This window comes from Python bivittatus, unplaced genomic scaffold, assembly GCF_059951505.1.
Source record: "Python bivittatus isolate LINGU-HERP-01145 unplaced genomic scaffold, Pbiv_v1 ctg000330_np1212, whole genome shotgun sequence".
Taxonomy (NCBI): Eukaryota; Metazoa; Chordata; class Lepidosauria; order Squamata; family Pythonidae; genus Python; species Python bivittatus.
In genome coordinates, this window is record NW_028277058.1 from 19,802,861 (window position 1) to 19,816,734 (window position 13,874).

General features: G+C 35.8%; 1 protein-coding gene across 6 annotated transcripts in view; it reads right to left on the reverse strand.

The window, feature by feature from the left end:
• The window catches only part of GRIP1 (glutamate receptor interacting protein 1), a 296,431-nt gene that overhangs the window by 40,949 nt on the left and 241,608 nt on the right, over positions 1 to 13,874 (reverse strand). For all 6 annotated transcript variants that reach the window (XM_088141799.1, XM_088141797.1, XM_088141794.1 and 3 more), the window contains exons 8-9: positions 4,276 to 4,423; positions 3,188 to 3,357 (exon numbers count right to left, since the gene is read on the reverse strand). In XM_088141799.1, the coding sequence (XP_087997925.1) occupies positions 3,188 to 3,357; positions 4,276 to 4,423 (318 nt within the window). The remainder of the gene's footprint in view (positions 1 to 3,187; positions 3,358 to 4,275; positions 4,424 to 13,874) is intronic.

Below are 13,874 nucleotides of genomic sequence, written 5' to 3' on the forward strand. Positions count from 1 at the left end.
TAATTTTATCAGCATCTATCAGTGGTACTTTATTATTTGGGGCAATGAACTTCCATCTCTTAAACATCAGCACAAAAATTCAATGTAGGAGAATTATTAATAAACACAAAACAGAAATTCAAAGTCATAATTTATTGTTCTGAATTTTTTTCAGACTTCTTTTCATCACAAATGCAGGAAAGGAAACAAATCCTATTCCTTGCAATGGTCAGTTCTGAATCAGATCTACCTTAAGCGTTCCCCACCCCCAACCCTCCATCAAAAGGTAAAAGGGGAGGGGGAGTATTTATTAAATATACATTCTTTAAAAAATACGAGAATTTCTAACTGATCTTATACTGTATCAAATTAATATGCTAAATTACTATATATGTTGACACAAAAGCATGAAAAAAAATATATAACAGGCTTCACATTTCTCCTCTTTCATTCGTATAGGAATGAAAGGATGTTTCCTCTTAGACTCTTTTATCAATCATATTTGTATATTTTTCCCCTGGGTTATATAGGTATAATATTGCTGCAACTACCAAACCTAAGAAGCATTTTTAACACTGAACAGAACCTGTTCTCACTAGTCAGTAATTTAGAAAGAATTACAAACCTAAATATTATTTATATTCTGCCTTTCTTTTGCATAAACACTTAAAACATATTAGAATAAAATAAAAGATACATAATTAAAATCAAAATGAAAATCAGTATGATTGATATCTATTAACAATTATAAGCTTGGCAATATATATGCCATGTTCCTAACTACTGGGAGTGGGAGTCAAATGTGCCTTCCTGGGGAGTACATTCCACAGGCTGGGAGCTACACAGGAGAAGGTCCACTCCCATATATCAGATAGGTGAGCTTCTGACAATGGGGGCATCTTCAAAAGGGCTTCTCCTGCTGATCATGACCAGGTATGTTAATGCTGCGAGAGGTTGTTCTCAGACAGTTGGGCTCTAAATTGTTAGGGCTTTAAACATGAACCCCAGCACCTTAACTTGTTCTTAGTAGGCAACTGACAGTCAGTCATATCGTTCAGTACAGGACTCATGAATTCTGTACCTTGTAGCCTTTGGCCATCACATTCTGCACCAATTGCATTTTCTGGGATACCCCAAGTAATGCATGTTTCAGTATCAAGAGAGATTGCAATAAAAGTGTGGATAGTGTGTCAGTAAATCTGGCTGGCTCAGGTTGATGCACTACCCATACATGTGCAACTGTGCTCTTGCCATAGCTTCCTCCTGTAATCCAGTGACAGCTAGGGGTCAAGATGTGCACTTGCTCTTTTTGGGGAGTATACCCCAACCAAAGCAAGTTTTATCTCAGTTTCTGAGTTCATCTTTCTTTTGATCAACAGTGCCTTCTCCTTATCTGAAATTAATTTCAGCTTATTGTCCTTCATCTAGTCCATTATCAAAATCAGGACATGTTCAAGGTTGTTGATTTAGCCCTTGGAAGTGGATGATAGGAAGCAGCAGTGCAAGTGTCATCAGCATTTTGTTGACATTACATTCCAAAGCTCTGAATCCTCCCACTTCCTCCAGCAGTTTTACATAGATATTTAACAGTACAGGCAACAAGATAGAACCTATCATTGTGGAATACCTGAGGTTAACAACCTATGTGTCAAACAGAAGTTCCATAATGTTGTCACTAGAATAGTGTCCTCAGTGCCATGGACAATAGCATCAAAAGCCCTGAGGGATATGGGAGATCTAGCAGAGTCGCACTCCCTCTTTCTAGTTTCTGAAACAACATCCACCAGCACAACTAAAGCACTCTCAGTACCATGTCAGATGAAATGGTGACTGAAATGGGTTCAGATAATCAGTTTTATCTAAACTGTATGGAGCTGTAAGATTACCACTTTCTCAATCATTGTACCATGGAGTAGAATGCTTGAGCCTGACTTATAATTACAGAGATCTTCCAAATCAATGGATTTTTTTCCAGTAACAATCCTATAGTTGCCTTCTTAAGCAGGTGGCAACAGATACAAACTCAGAGACGGACAGATCAGCTCTCTTAACCAGTGAAAACCTGGCAGATGTAATCAGCCAGGAAGGACAATGACTGAGCATTTTCTGAATGAAAAGAGGCACCACCTCTATTCATGCATTTTACCCTGAATAAACTGGATTATGCCTAGCCCATAACGTATAGCCCATGTTGTAGTGTACATTTTGCAGCAAAGAACCTTTTCTACTTGTGAAAGCTCCTTTTATGATTATGAACACTGATCTTCCAAGGGAAGCACCACAAACGGGAATGTAGGAATTACACCAAAATATGAAAGTTGTGCACAAAGGAGGCTGGGACTGAAGATGTTTCCTCATAACTCTTTTCCATTATGTTGCCTCTTCTCAGGTATAATGTTTAAAAAATTATTTTCACTATGCAATTGACTTTTTTAAAAAAACAAAGTCTTTAAAAAAAAAACTTTAGTCTCCAGTTCTATTGTATTATCAAGGTATGTTTTTTTGTGAAAAACATGAGAGAAAGCTATATTCCTCTTATGTGATATTTCCTTTATCTGCTGCCTGTTACTGCCTGTTCTTACTGAAAGTAATTCGTTATAATTATTGCCATAACTTGCACTCCACTCTAAATTTGATTTATTAATTATTAACAATAGTTATCACTGCTTTTGTCAAGAAGATGTCATTAATTCTTTTAGTCCATCAAGGATAGCTTAGCACTATGCTTGCTACTAAAACAGGTACATAAAATTTTGTTTGAAAAAATTTAATTTTGGCTGCTTTGTATCAGCCAAAATCCTATTAACCAAGTCCTAAAGATTGGCCACTCCTGACTGAAAATGATTCCAAATTTATACTCAGATGAATATTCTGTATGCACAGAGCTTTATTGTTACATTTTAGTATAACGAAGATAAATAAGGTAGTTAGGACTGCATGGAATGAAACACGTACCTCTTGATTATAGGTACCTATGAAGATCAAAGTAAAATAAAATTATATGCAAACCTTTGCAAGAGACTTCAGCACCTCTCTCACGTAATTAAAGCCAGTCTCTGAATTGATTTCACCTCAGTATTAAACTCTATTCATTTTAAGTAAGTCCCACTAAGCACACTTATTCCAAGCAAGTCCCAATGAACTGAAACAGTATTTCTAGCTAAATGAAAATAATTCAACAAACACACTGTAAATTTAATCATCCTACCATGCTCTGGTCCTTTAAGTGCCAGCCGTGTCTGATGATGAGGAAGGATCTCTAGTTTGACATTGTCAGAAGAATTAGCCAAGAATTGTGTTGCTTCTGCCAATGTACAGTATTCCATGCTAGTACCATCAATAGAGAGAATATGATCACCTACATGTAACGCACCACATCTATGGAAAGAAGGAGAAAACATTTCAAAATAGTTCAGTATGGTTTTGAAGTACAGCATTCATTGCTTTTACAGCTTATTTCCTTTGGGATTTTCCTTTATTAGAAAAAGCTAATCTTTATATGATCTTTCAAGTTGTAACTATTGTAACGGTAGATTTCAGAACACAGCAAAAGATTGGATTGTAATATTGATTACATCATTTGCAGTGTTTTGCCAGAAATCTTTCAAAAAGGTATCAACCAAAGAAAGAGAAAGGTGGTAAACTATTAAGCTAAGCAGCAGACTACCTGGAAATAATTAGCTTAATTAGGATGCCCCAAAACATTTTCATTAAATGTTTCATTGCGTCCGAAAACTTTATGGTGCAGCTTACTTTCATAAATCCATAATTTATTATTTCATAATATTAATCACTGCTGAATTATTATTTTTTATTATTATCTTTTAAATTCACATTTCAGCATTTACTTTTTGCATAAGAATGTAAGACTAGCCCTTCTGATCAAGGCCCATCTTAGTCCAGAATGTAGTAGTCAAAAATACGTCTCTGCCTGTTTGTAAGCAGGAGAGAGAAACATGTTGCTCTCTGGAATTCTTCCTTGGAATTCATATTTGGAGATATACTTACCCCCACCTGGAGGTAACATTGAAACTTTAAAAATAATGGACATTGATAAACTTGCCCTTCATAAATTTGTCCAATCCCCTGTTAAAGCCATCAAACGTAATGTCCATCACCATTTTTACAGTAATAAATTCCTCAGGTTTTTAAGTATGGGCACTATCTACAATTTTGTTGTTTCTGATAGTTATGCTGGGCACCCTTAGTATATTAATTGCTCCTCTGAGTACCAGATTTTGTTTCCATATGATTTATGTGCAGACGAATGATATAACATAGTAGACTACAACTCACCTGTCTGCTATACTTGCAGATTTTATTTTATCTATAACAATGACTTGTTTGCTGCAACACATTGAGGTAGATAGTGCAACTCCCAGAGCAGAACCAGCGGTTTTGGCAACTTCAACAAGCAGTGGCCCAGAGGCTGTTGTTACTGAATCTGTAAAAGCAAATGTCAGTGCTTCATAATGGCACATTTAATTTATTTTGAAGCCCTCAAATAACTAATTTCCAAAATGGATTTTAAAACAACATGTGTATATCCTTTTAACCAAATAACAATTAGGAAAATACCTTGGCTTGCTGGTTTAAAAATGGCTTTAGTATCAGAAACAAGATTTGTGAAATTGGCTCTACTAGGGCTTGTAATTGAAAGTAAAATCCCAATTGCCTTGTATAAAGCTGTCTTGACATAATTCTACCACATCTTATTTAGCTGTTGGGCTTGAAGCACTAAATCTGAAAAGGTAGCAATCAATATATGTCTGCAATATTGCCTGTTGTAACCAGTGCCAATTGCTATGATCTTATTAGTGCCAAGTGTGCTATTTAGATTAGCATTAGCCAAAAAAATTGGATATGTACACATGGTAATTACATTGAACCAGTGCCTCTGAAACTCAGAAAGCCATCTATTTAATATTCCATGTCTGTGAGCTATTACAAACAAGGTATAAGAGTTTGAATTAAAGATCAAGCTATATATTATACATAGCTTATACATATGACTCTGGGAAAATAGAAACCATCCATCATGTATTGTTTCACTGCAATTTTTATAGATTTGCACAGATTACATGCTATCCCTGCTGAAACGTCTTCCAGGAAGGACAGGAGAAGAGAATATTACACTAATCTTCGTCTTTCATATTTCAACCATATTATCATCAACTCAGTAACCAAATTCTGTGTAGTTGTAGTGAAAATATGGCAAAACTTAATGCAGACATGTCAATCTGGACTCATTTTATTAATTTTATTTCCTTTGACATGCTTATCCATGATCATCATAATAAAAATCATTTAACTTGTTTTGATATACCATTTACACTTTTAGAAAAGCATGCTAAAACCGACTATTTGGGGGATCATGCATTAGTTGCCAACTGAAACTTGCGCTTTCAGCTCAAGCAGAAAATGTCTTAGGATAGCCCTGTCCAAAGGCCACAAAACAGCGTACAAGATGCTAACGCCCTATAATTCAGAATGCTGGCTGATTTTCTCTCCCTCTGACTTTATTTACCATCCAGCCAGGGATGGACAAGCTGCCAGCAGCTGTACTCACTTAAGAAGTCTTTTTTTTTTTTCCTGCAGCCAAAGGCAATAGGAAACATGGCTGCAATGAATTATGTCACTGGAAGAAGTTTGGTTACAATTTTTGACCTCCTGTTTTTCATTTTGGAGAGCTGAGTAACTTGGAAAAGTTTGTGACCTTTGAGCTTGCTAGATGCTAAATTTTACTGCCCTAATATGGATTTTGGCATTTTTCTTATTATAAAGATGACTGCTTCTACTTTGTAAAACTTGATACAGGCATAATGCAATTTTAGCTCAGCAGGATGTGCAAACTCTTCCACAGTAACTGTAAAACAAACACAAATAAACGACATCATTGCTTCACATAATTTGCTACTTGCAGGATTTCCTAGAAATGTCAAAAATGTGTGAGGTTTAGACTTTATCCAAATATGTTTCTAATGTCTTTTTAAATGCATCAGTAACACAGGTCAAGGCAGACAACTTAAACATTAAGAAAAACCGTTGTGGCAATACATAATAAATAAACACAAAGCAGAGACAGATTAGTTTATCATACACAAGTAAAAAGGATAAATATAAAAATGAATAATAAATTTATAAATTATTCACGTACAAAAGATACTTCAGTCATTAAGATATTTTACAGGTTGACTAAAGCATGCATATGCCATGTTGTAAAATTGGCCATGTAATTATATAAGATATGCTGATGAAATATCTGCATGGACAATACTCAGAGATTTTTATTTTGTTATTCAGTTTTCCCACTTCTGAACACTCGTTCTCAATCAGCACACAATATTTGATTAAAACTTCCCGACACACTGAAATTGTTTCCAGCTGGCTAATCACAACCTCGGCTTCTTAGTCAAACAACAGGATACCTTTTCCCTTAAGAAACCTAATCATGAGAAAGGAGACATACTTTCAGCATTCCACTCAAATAGGAATTAAAATGCAAATTTCGTTTCTGTGAAACCAAACAAAATGATGGCCTTCTCCATCCCTTTACAGACTATTACAGAAGGAAGGTTTATTTATGGATATGGGAAATGTGGATAAGCAAAATTATCTTGACAGATTCCAAGCTCTGTTTCCAGATGAATGTGCTCCACAGGTTTTATTATAGAATTTGGGTGAAGGGGAAAGTTACAAAGTCCATTTAGAGCAACTGTCACCATTGCCCAAGGCTAGTAGAATTATTTCATCTATTATTTAGTTAGATTGCATTTCTCTTACAAGCAAAAATACTGAACAAAACGTCTACCCAAACATCCTGCCCTGCACAGGAATAAGAGTTATGTAGTGCTAACATATCTGAGCTGGGTTAACAACTTGGATAACTTAATGTGGAATCTTACAGCTGCCTCAATCACTGATCATTTTTTGCTAATAATAATGGCTGGAAATATTCTATAGACTTTCCCAAATATGAAACAATTTTCAGACTAAATATATCTAGATTACAATTGCAGTGATTAAAACCAAAACTCAACACATTAGATGATTTAATATCTTATGTGCACATATTTTCTACCACACCTCATACAAAGTCTCTCAGATATGTGAAAGCCAAACATAGTTATTTAGCAGTTAGGAGAGGGCATTCTGCAAAGATGCTCTTCCTAAACTTGCACTGCATGTTTAAATCGTTGTGCCAAACACCCATATTCTCCAAATTCAAAGAATCCTTGAGGAATTCAGTGAGGATGGGAGAAGTTAGCTTTCTTCAAAAAGCTGCAGAAGCATTTAGATTTTATAAAAATATACCCCCATTACCCTATTAATTATACATTGTGGATATTGACCATTTTGCTTGCTGGGAAGTTGATGACAGAGGACATTGTCAGCAAGTATGGCATTCTTGTCCACGTTTGTTTTTACCAATGTAACAGTGCACATAGTCGGCGGAATTAATGCTTCATTAATTAAAGTAACCTTTTACGTATCTCAGATCTTGTGGAAAGTCAGAAACTCTATCAGTGAGCAAGTAGAAGGTGAGATGTCAAAGCTGTCACTGATCCCCCCCTTAACAGTTGGCATTCTATCTATTTCACTTGCTTAATTAAATGTGAAACCTAGTGCCTCAAGTAACTTAAAAAGGGGTATGCATCAGTGTAGACAGTGTACAGTTGATAAAGCAGATTAGCTCCTAAATAATATGACAGCATGATTTTGGTAGAATATGTACAGGAAATAAATATTTCAAAGTTAGATTTATTCTTACAAGTGCTGGCTGTAAAAGCCAGAATAAAATCTACACAGTAACACGTCATCAGTATTTTGTATCTACCGGTGGCTTCCATTATAACCAGCAACATATCTGTCAGCCCTTCAAGGTAGGTCAGGTCAAGAATGAGGCATAGCAGGGATTTCAGAAATGTTATTTATTGTGATAAAGTGGAATAACAGATTCTTGAAAGCCTGTCAGAGTTTCCCTCTGCCCTATCTTATATCAAACAATATCAAATGGAGTTCTTTTGAGGTTCTTTCTCACACTTTCCGCTTTCTCAGGACTGTGTAATCTTTTCTGAAAGTTTCCCCTGAATGGTTTGCTCATTTGTTCCTTATTCCCAATGCCAAGTCTATCTTCTTCCACAATATAGGAGAGTGCTTAGCTGATGACTGGCAACTTAGTCTGAACGCTCCCCATGGCAGAATAAGTACATTTTGTAAGATTGGAAGAGTCGGTGTTTGCCCTAAATCTAATATGTTGCAATAGTTTAGCCGCAGTTGTGTTGTGAGGTTTTCAAAGACAGTGAAAAGTATGGCTACAGATGTACTACAATGAGGAGGGAGCACATGAGATTGCAACAATAAATCATGGTTTATTATTACAGCAAATTGAGCCAACATGTATTTCTCTGCAGTAACAAACACCTGATGAGCCAAAAGTAATATGCCAGCCATATTCTAGAACTGAGATGAGTGACCTGAGGCCCAAGAGATAATTCAACCCCGGGATGCCTTCTAACTGTAATGGTTAGAAGTTCTCTGCCAATTAAAGATATTAAAATGGCACTCTAAACTCTGCAAAGGCAAAGCAGCACTCCAGAATTCCATCCCCACAGAAAAAGCAGAACATTCTGTTCTCTCCACACTTCATGCATAAAATTGTCTCATGCATTTTCTATATTTACCTCACCTACTGTGACCTTAGTCTACCTGCCCATCCCTGTTCTAGAACTTGCCAGGCACTTGATCTTGGACCCTCTCTTGATTTAAGGGCCTCAATATATTTTTAATTAGTTTAATTAACCTGCTCAGTTCAGTGAGGAGATTGGGCCTAGAGACGCTGATGAACAGTTCAAATGGAATGGCCAGAATTCCACTGTGTGCTAGTCTTTGTGCCTAATGCAGCCCCGGCTGGCATGGAGATCCAATGGCACACTCAAGATCTAGAACTAATCAAGTAAATCTTGCATGGAAGTCATACAACATATTCTTTAAGGGGAAGCTGTGATCCAATATGATGGACAATATTTTGTCATCTGTTAAGTTCAAACACTGCAACCATTATAATCCTATTTGTTCATTAATGGATGTCTAGTTGGCTAAACATAAAAGGATGCATCAAGAGAGAAAATAATAATTACTAATCCAATAATTAAGGGACTGGTGTGGTTTGTGGATGATGAACAAAATTAGCCTAACTTATACAATTCCCCCCCCCCAAAAAAGGAATGGATATGCTCTACTTTGGAAAGTAAATCTAAAATTTAGACTTTTACGAAGTATTTTATAGAAATCAGAGTTTTCACTGTAATTTCAGGGGAACAAAGAGTATAGCTGAGAGGGGCAGGGTAATTAATGCCTCTTGGTTAAAATATAGTGGGAATGTCAGATTTTATGTCTGCTGGCCTTGAAAGCACACCTTTAAGTGCATACTACTATAAATAATATAAAGAGCTCTAGTGCTCATAAAATAGGTTCAATTGCTAGAATTGCAATTTTTTGTTTAAGAGTAATATTCACAACTAGAAATTGATATGGGAGGGAAAGGGACAAAACACAGAGAAATCCCTTCAGGAAAAGTAATCCAAAGAGACAAATTCTAGCTATGATATATGCCCTATCTTCCTTCTTCTGCTAGACTAGATTGCTTTGAGCTAAAAGAGAGGCAATAATTATTCTGGATGTGAAAGCCAATCATGAAGAAATTAACTTTCTCTACAATCTACCCTAGGTTGTTACCTGCAATTCTGCTTGTGAACAAGTGTGCTTCCTATGAACAGAAAAAAATAGAATCTAATCATGTAATCATATTTCCAATTCTATTCCTTCTCTTTAACCTCACCAATTATGGTAGCTGCACTAGTATGTAAACAGAAAGACTTCAGCTCCATTTCCACCTTATTTCCATGTTGTCCTCTCCCCTCACCCCTGGTATTTCTGTACTCAGAGTTTCTTTCCTACCCTGACACTAATGGAGAGAGGGCCATTCAGTGTTTGTTTCATTGAAACCTAATTGCAATACTTACTATATGTATAAAAAAAAACCCAGTCCGCTACAATACTATTTGCTGCTTTCATACAAGTTAATCAAGGCACTAAATGCATCAAGCAGGAGGTGAATTTTATGGGTGTATGCAAATTATTTAATAGCAGGTAATTAGCCCATTATATTTGCATTTAAATTCCAATTCTCATAAGCGCTCAGCAGCATGATCAATTATGTTGAACAATGTCCAACATCATCTAAAGGGACACGTGTTTTCCATCCCTTGACTAGCCTTTCTGATTTGTTCTGTTTCAAGATGCCATGAAGGTGATCAAATGAAATTTAAACTACAATCCTAAACGTACATTAGGTTTGAGGCCTATTTACTGAGATATATGGACAGATCCTATATTGTTTGAACACTTGTCAACATGTACTGGCTTCTGAAGTGGGGTACAAATGTGGGTAATTATCTAAATAGATCTAGATAAAACACTTAATATGGATTATACAAATATTCAAATAAATACAGTATAGGTAGGTGAACCTTTATTTCTGTCTTTGACCAACATGTGCACATATACATACAAACATACATACATATACACATACACATACATAAAATATACATTAAAGATGTCAATTGAAAGAAGTTAAATGAGTTAAAGAGGAAGAAAGGAAGGAGAGGGAGGGGAAAAATTTAAAGTATCAATGAAATGCAATTTTATTGGACAATATTTGTTGCCTTACTCTTGAAGCAGCAAAGCAGAATTTGGCAACATTATGGGTGATAGTTCTTTTATGGTCAGCTAAAAGAGGAGAAGTATCATTGGTTGTCTGTCCCTGGGAATTCCTTTATGAGTGTCTGGATTAATACCTCACACAGGTTCAAACAGAAATTACAGCACAACAGGGGATGCTGAACATCCTCTATGGTGTGGGAGTCACAGGAGCAAAGTCATTTGTGGAAGGGAATTTTTTAATATTTACCATCAATAACTGCTGAAGGGAGTGCTCTGCAATGTCTACTGTTTATTAAAGATATAATATGCTTGTAAGGTGATTTTTTTTTTGTTCTTTCCTACAAACATATTCCCTCAAAGAGGTAAATAACCATCAGTGGTGCCTTCTCAATATTTTGGAATACAACTTCCACACCCTTTTGACATTGGTTATAGTGTTATAGGGCTGAATCTGATGCTGAAAACATTTGGAAGGTACCAGATTATTTAACTCTGTATAAATATTGTTTAGATATGGATATTTACTTCAAATTTAATGTGGAAGAAGAAAGAAGAAACAAAAAAGACAACCCAACCAAAGCTTTCTGAAATTAGTGCCATACATTATATCCTAGAGAGATAGACAATGTGTGTTATTCAAATACCTGAACAACAAATGTTAAGTTTTCTTGTCTACATAGTAAATACTGGCATTTTTATGTACTTGAATAATAAAAGTGGTATTTTCCATGCCTTCTTCATTACAAAGATTTGAACCATTTCCTGAAGGTCCACAGATTAAACCAGATCATGCTCTACAAGATAGTTGCATAGCTAAACAGCTTCTCCTATGCCATTGTAGAGAATAGATGTTTTTCAATTAATGTCAGCTAAGAGGAGCTGCATTCTCCATTGACACTTGTTATAGGAAATGTTAGAAGCATGTGCACAGCAACAAGGCATTTGGAAAGAACATGGTCATCTTATTTGGGCACATATGGTATATTCCAAGACTATCTTTGGAATTGATGTATCTTGAAAGTGCTCTTTGTCTTTACAGCTGCTTGTGCTAGGGCTACTAGAGAGATCAGACACCTCTCTTGAACACCTATATTCTTCTTTTTTGGTGATGGTGGTGGTGAATTCAGAGATGGAATTATTGCACTCATGAAGGTCAAATATAGACCAAATATATGACCAGGAAGTCAATATTTCCACTGCTACATAGAATAAAGTCTCCAGAGATTTTAATCAGTCTAGTGTGAATTTGCACATACAGACTCATACTATTCATATTACTATTTATTATTAATCAGAAAAGCAAATTCTCACTTCCCTAGAAATAAATTAATTGCAATATATGAATCAGTAATCTATGAATATAACTGGACACATTTTTGCTGGAATTCTAAGAGACTACTTTGGCAGAATTATTGTTTTTTCTATGTGCTTATTTTCATGTTTGTTCTTTTCTTCAAAGGGTTAGAAATTACATACTGGTTTTCAATAGTTCTATCCAGAGAAATAAAGAGAGGTTAGCAGCACTGAGCAATCCTGTTGCTGATGGATGGCAAACAATGAATATAGGGGCAGCCCTTTTTCTACCAACATACATTCCTTCCAATTCAGTGATAGGAGGAAAGCACATTACTGCGGCTGTAGAGGAGAGCCTCCCAGTATTTGCAGACTGCTGTCCCTATGATACTCATTCAGTGATAGAAAACTGCTAAGATACCTTCACAACAATCATAAAGCTGAAATGTACTACATATAACCTGCAGTATTGTGCACATTCCTCTTATTTATCATTATCCTTAATTCCCCTTTAAAGCCATTCAACTTGGTAGCCACCATGATAACTTATGGTAGCAAATTCCATAGTTTAATTCTGAGTTGTATAAAAAAGAATTTCCTTTTAATGATCTGAATCCTTCCTCCATTTACCTTCCTTTCATGATACTGTGTGTCATAATATAAGAGACAGTTTTCTTTAGACATTTTTTTGTAACTTCCCTCTTGTTATTTTATACTGCTCTATCATAATCTTCCTCAATTACAAAGCCCTAAATATTTATTTATTTATTTATTTATTTATTTATTTATTCATTCATTCATTCATTCATTCATTCATTCATTCGTTCATTCATTCATTCTGCTTATATATCACCATAATTCAATCAAGATTCCTAGCAGTGAATATGATAATTTAAAACATCCACAGTATAGACAAAAAAATGTTTACTGTAATTTTTAAAAAGATATAAATAATGCCACAAATGGGATATATCTCACTTCCATCAATCACTTCCAGTCAATCCAGTTGGCATTTCCTCAGTCTAGAAATTATCCCCAAAAGGGCTTTGTTTTAAATAATTACTTGAATAAAATCAGAGAGGGGAGAAGTCTAGTTTCAGTTGGTAGACTGTTCCCCAAGAAGAATAGGAGCGGGAGAGGTGAATTTCTCCTGTCTAGTTCCCCTCCCATTCCCAAATCACCCAACTGTGCACCCAATCCTACTTATATCCCATGCCCAAGCCTGAATCCTGATAAAAAAGGGTTCAGATAATCTGCTTCTTCTAAAAAGGGAAGGTTGGAGACCAAGTAGTAGTTGTCCAAACAAACTGGATTCAGGGAGGACTGCTAACAAACCTCAATCTAGAAGTAAGCCATTGTTAATATCCGAGATCCAGATGACAATATCACCATGGCCCCTTCAAAGAAGCCAGGAAGGACATGGACCCATCCTACATATGGCAGAAGCCATTCTAGAAAGCACCCTTGCCACTTCATTGGTATTCACAGATTAGTCAGAGTCCTAGATAACATGGCTAGACTCTACACATGAAGTCAAGTCTGAAAAAATTAAATATGACAGACAAATTTTAACTTCAGATGAAAACTTTACAATGTTTTCCAAGCAGGCAGCAGTGATTAAGCATTTCAAAGAAATGAGGAATGTTTTGATGAGACACATAGTTTACAGCTCTAGAAGTGCAGTAATTGGAACAATTAAATTTAACATATCAGATATTTCACTGACACTTCCTGATACTGGAAGGCCTGTGCATAAAGGTGAATCAAAACATTTCTACAGACTTTGAATTGCTAAGGCTGACAGTAAAAGAAGCTTTAATCAGACCAGAGATCTCCAACTCATGGCCTGTGGACTGTACCAGCAGTACTCCAGA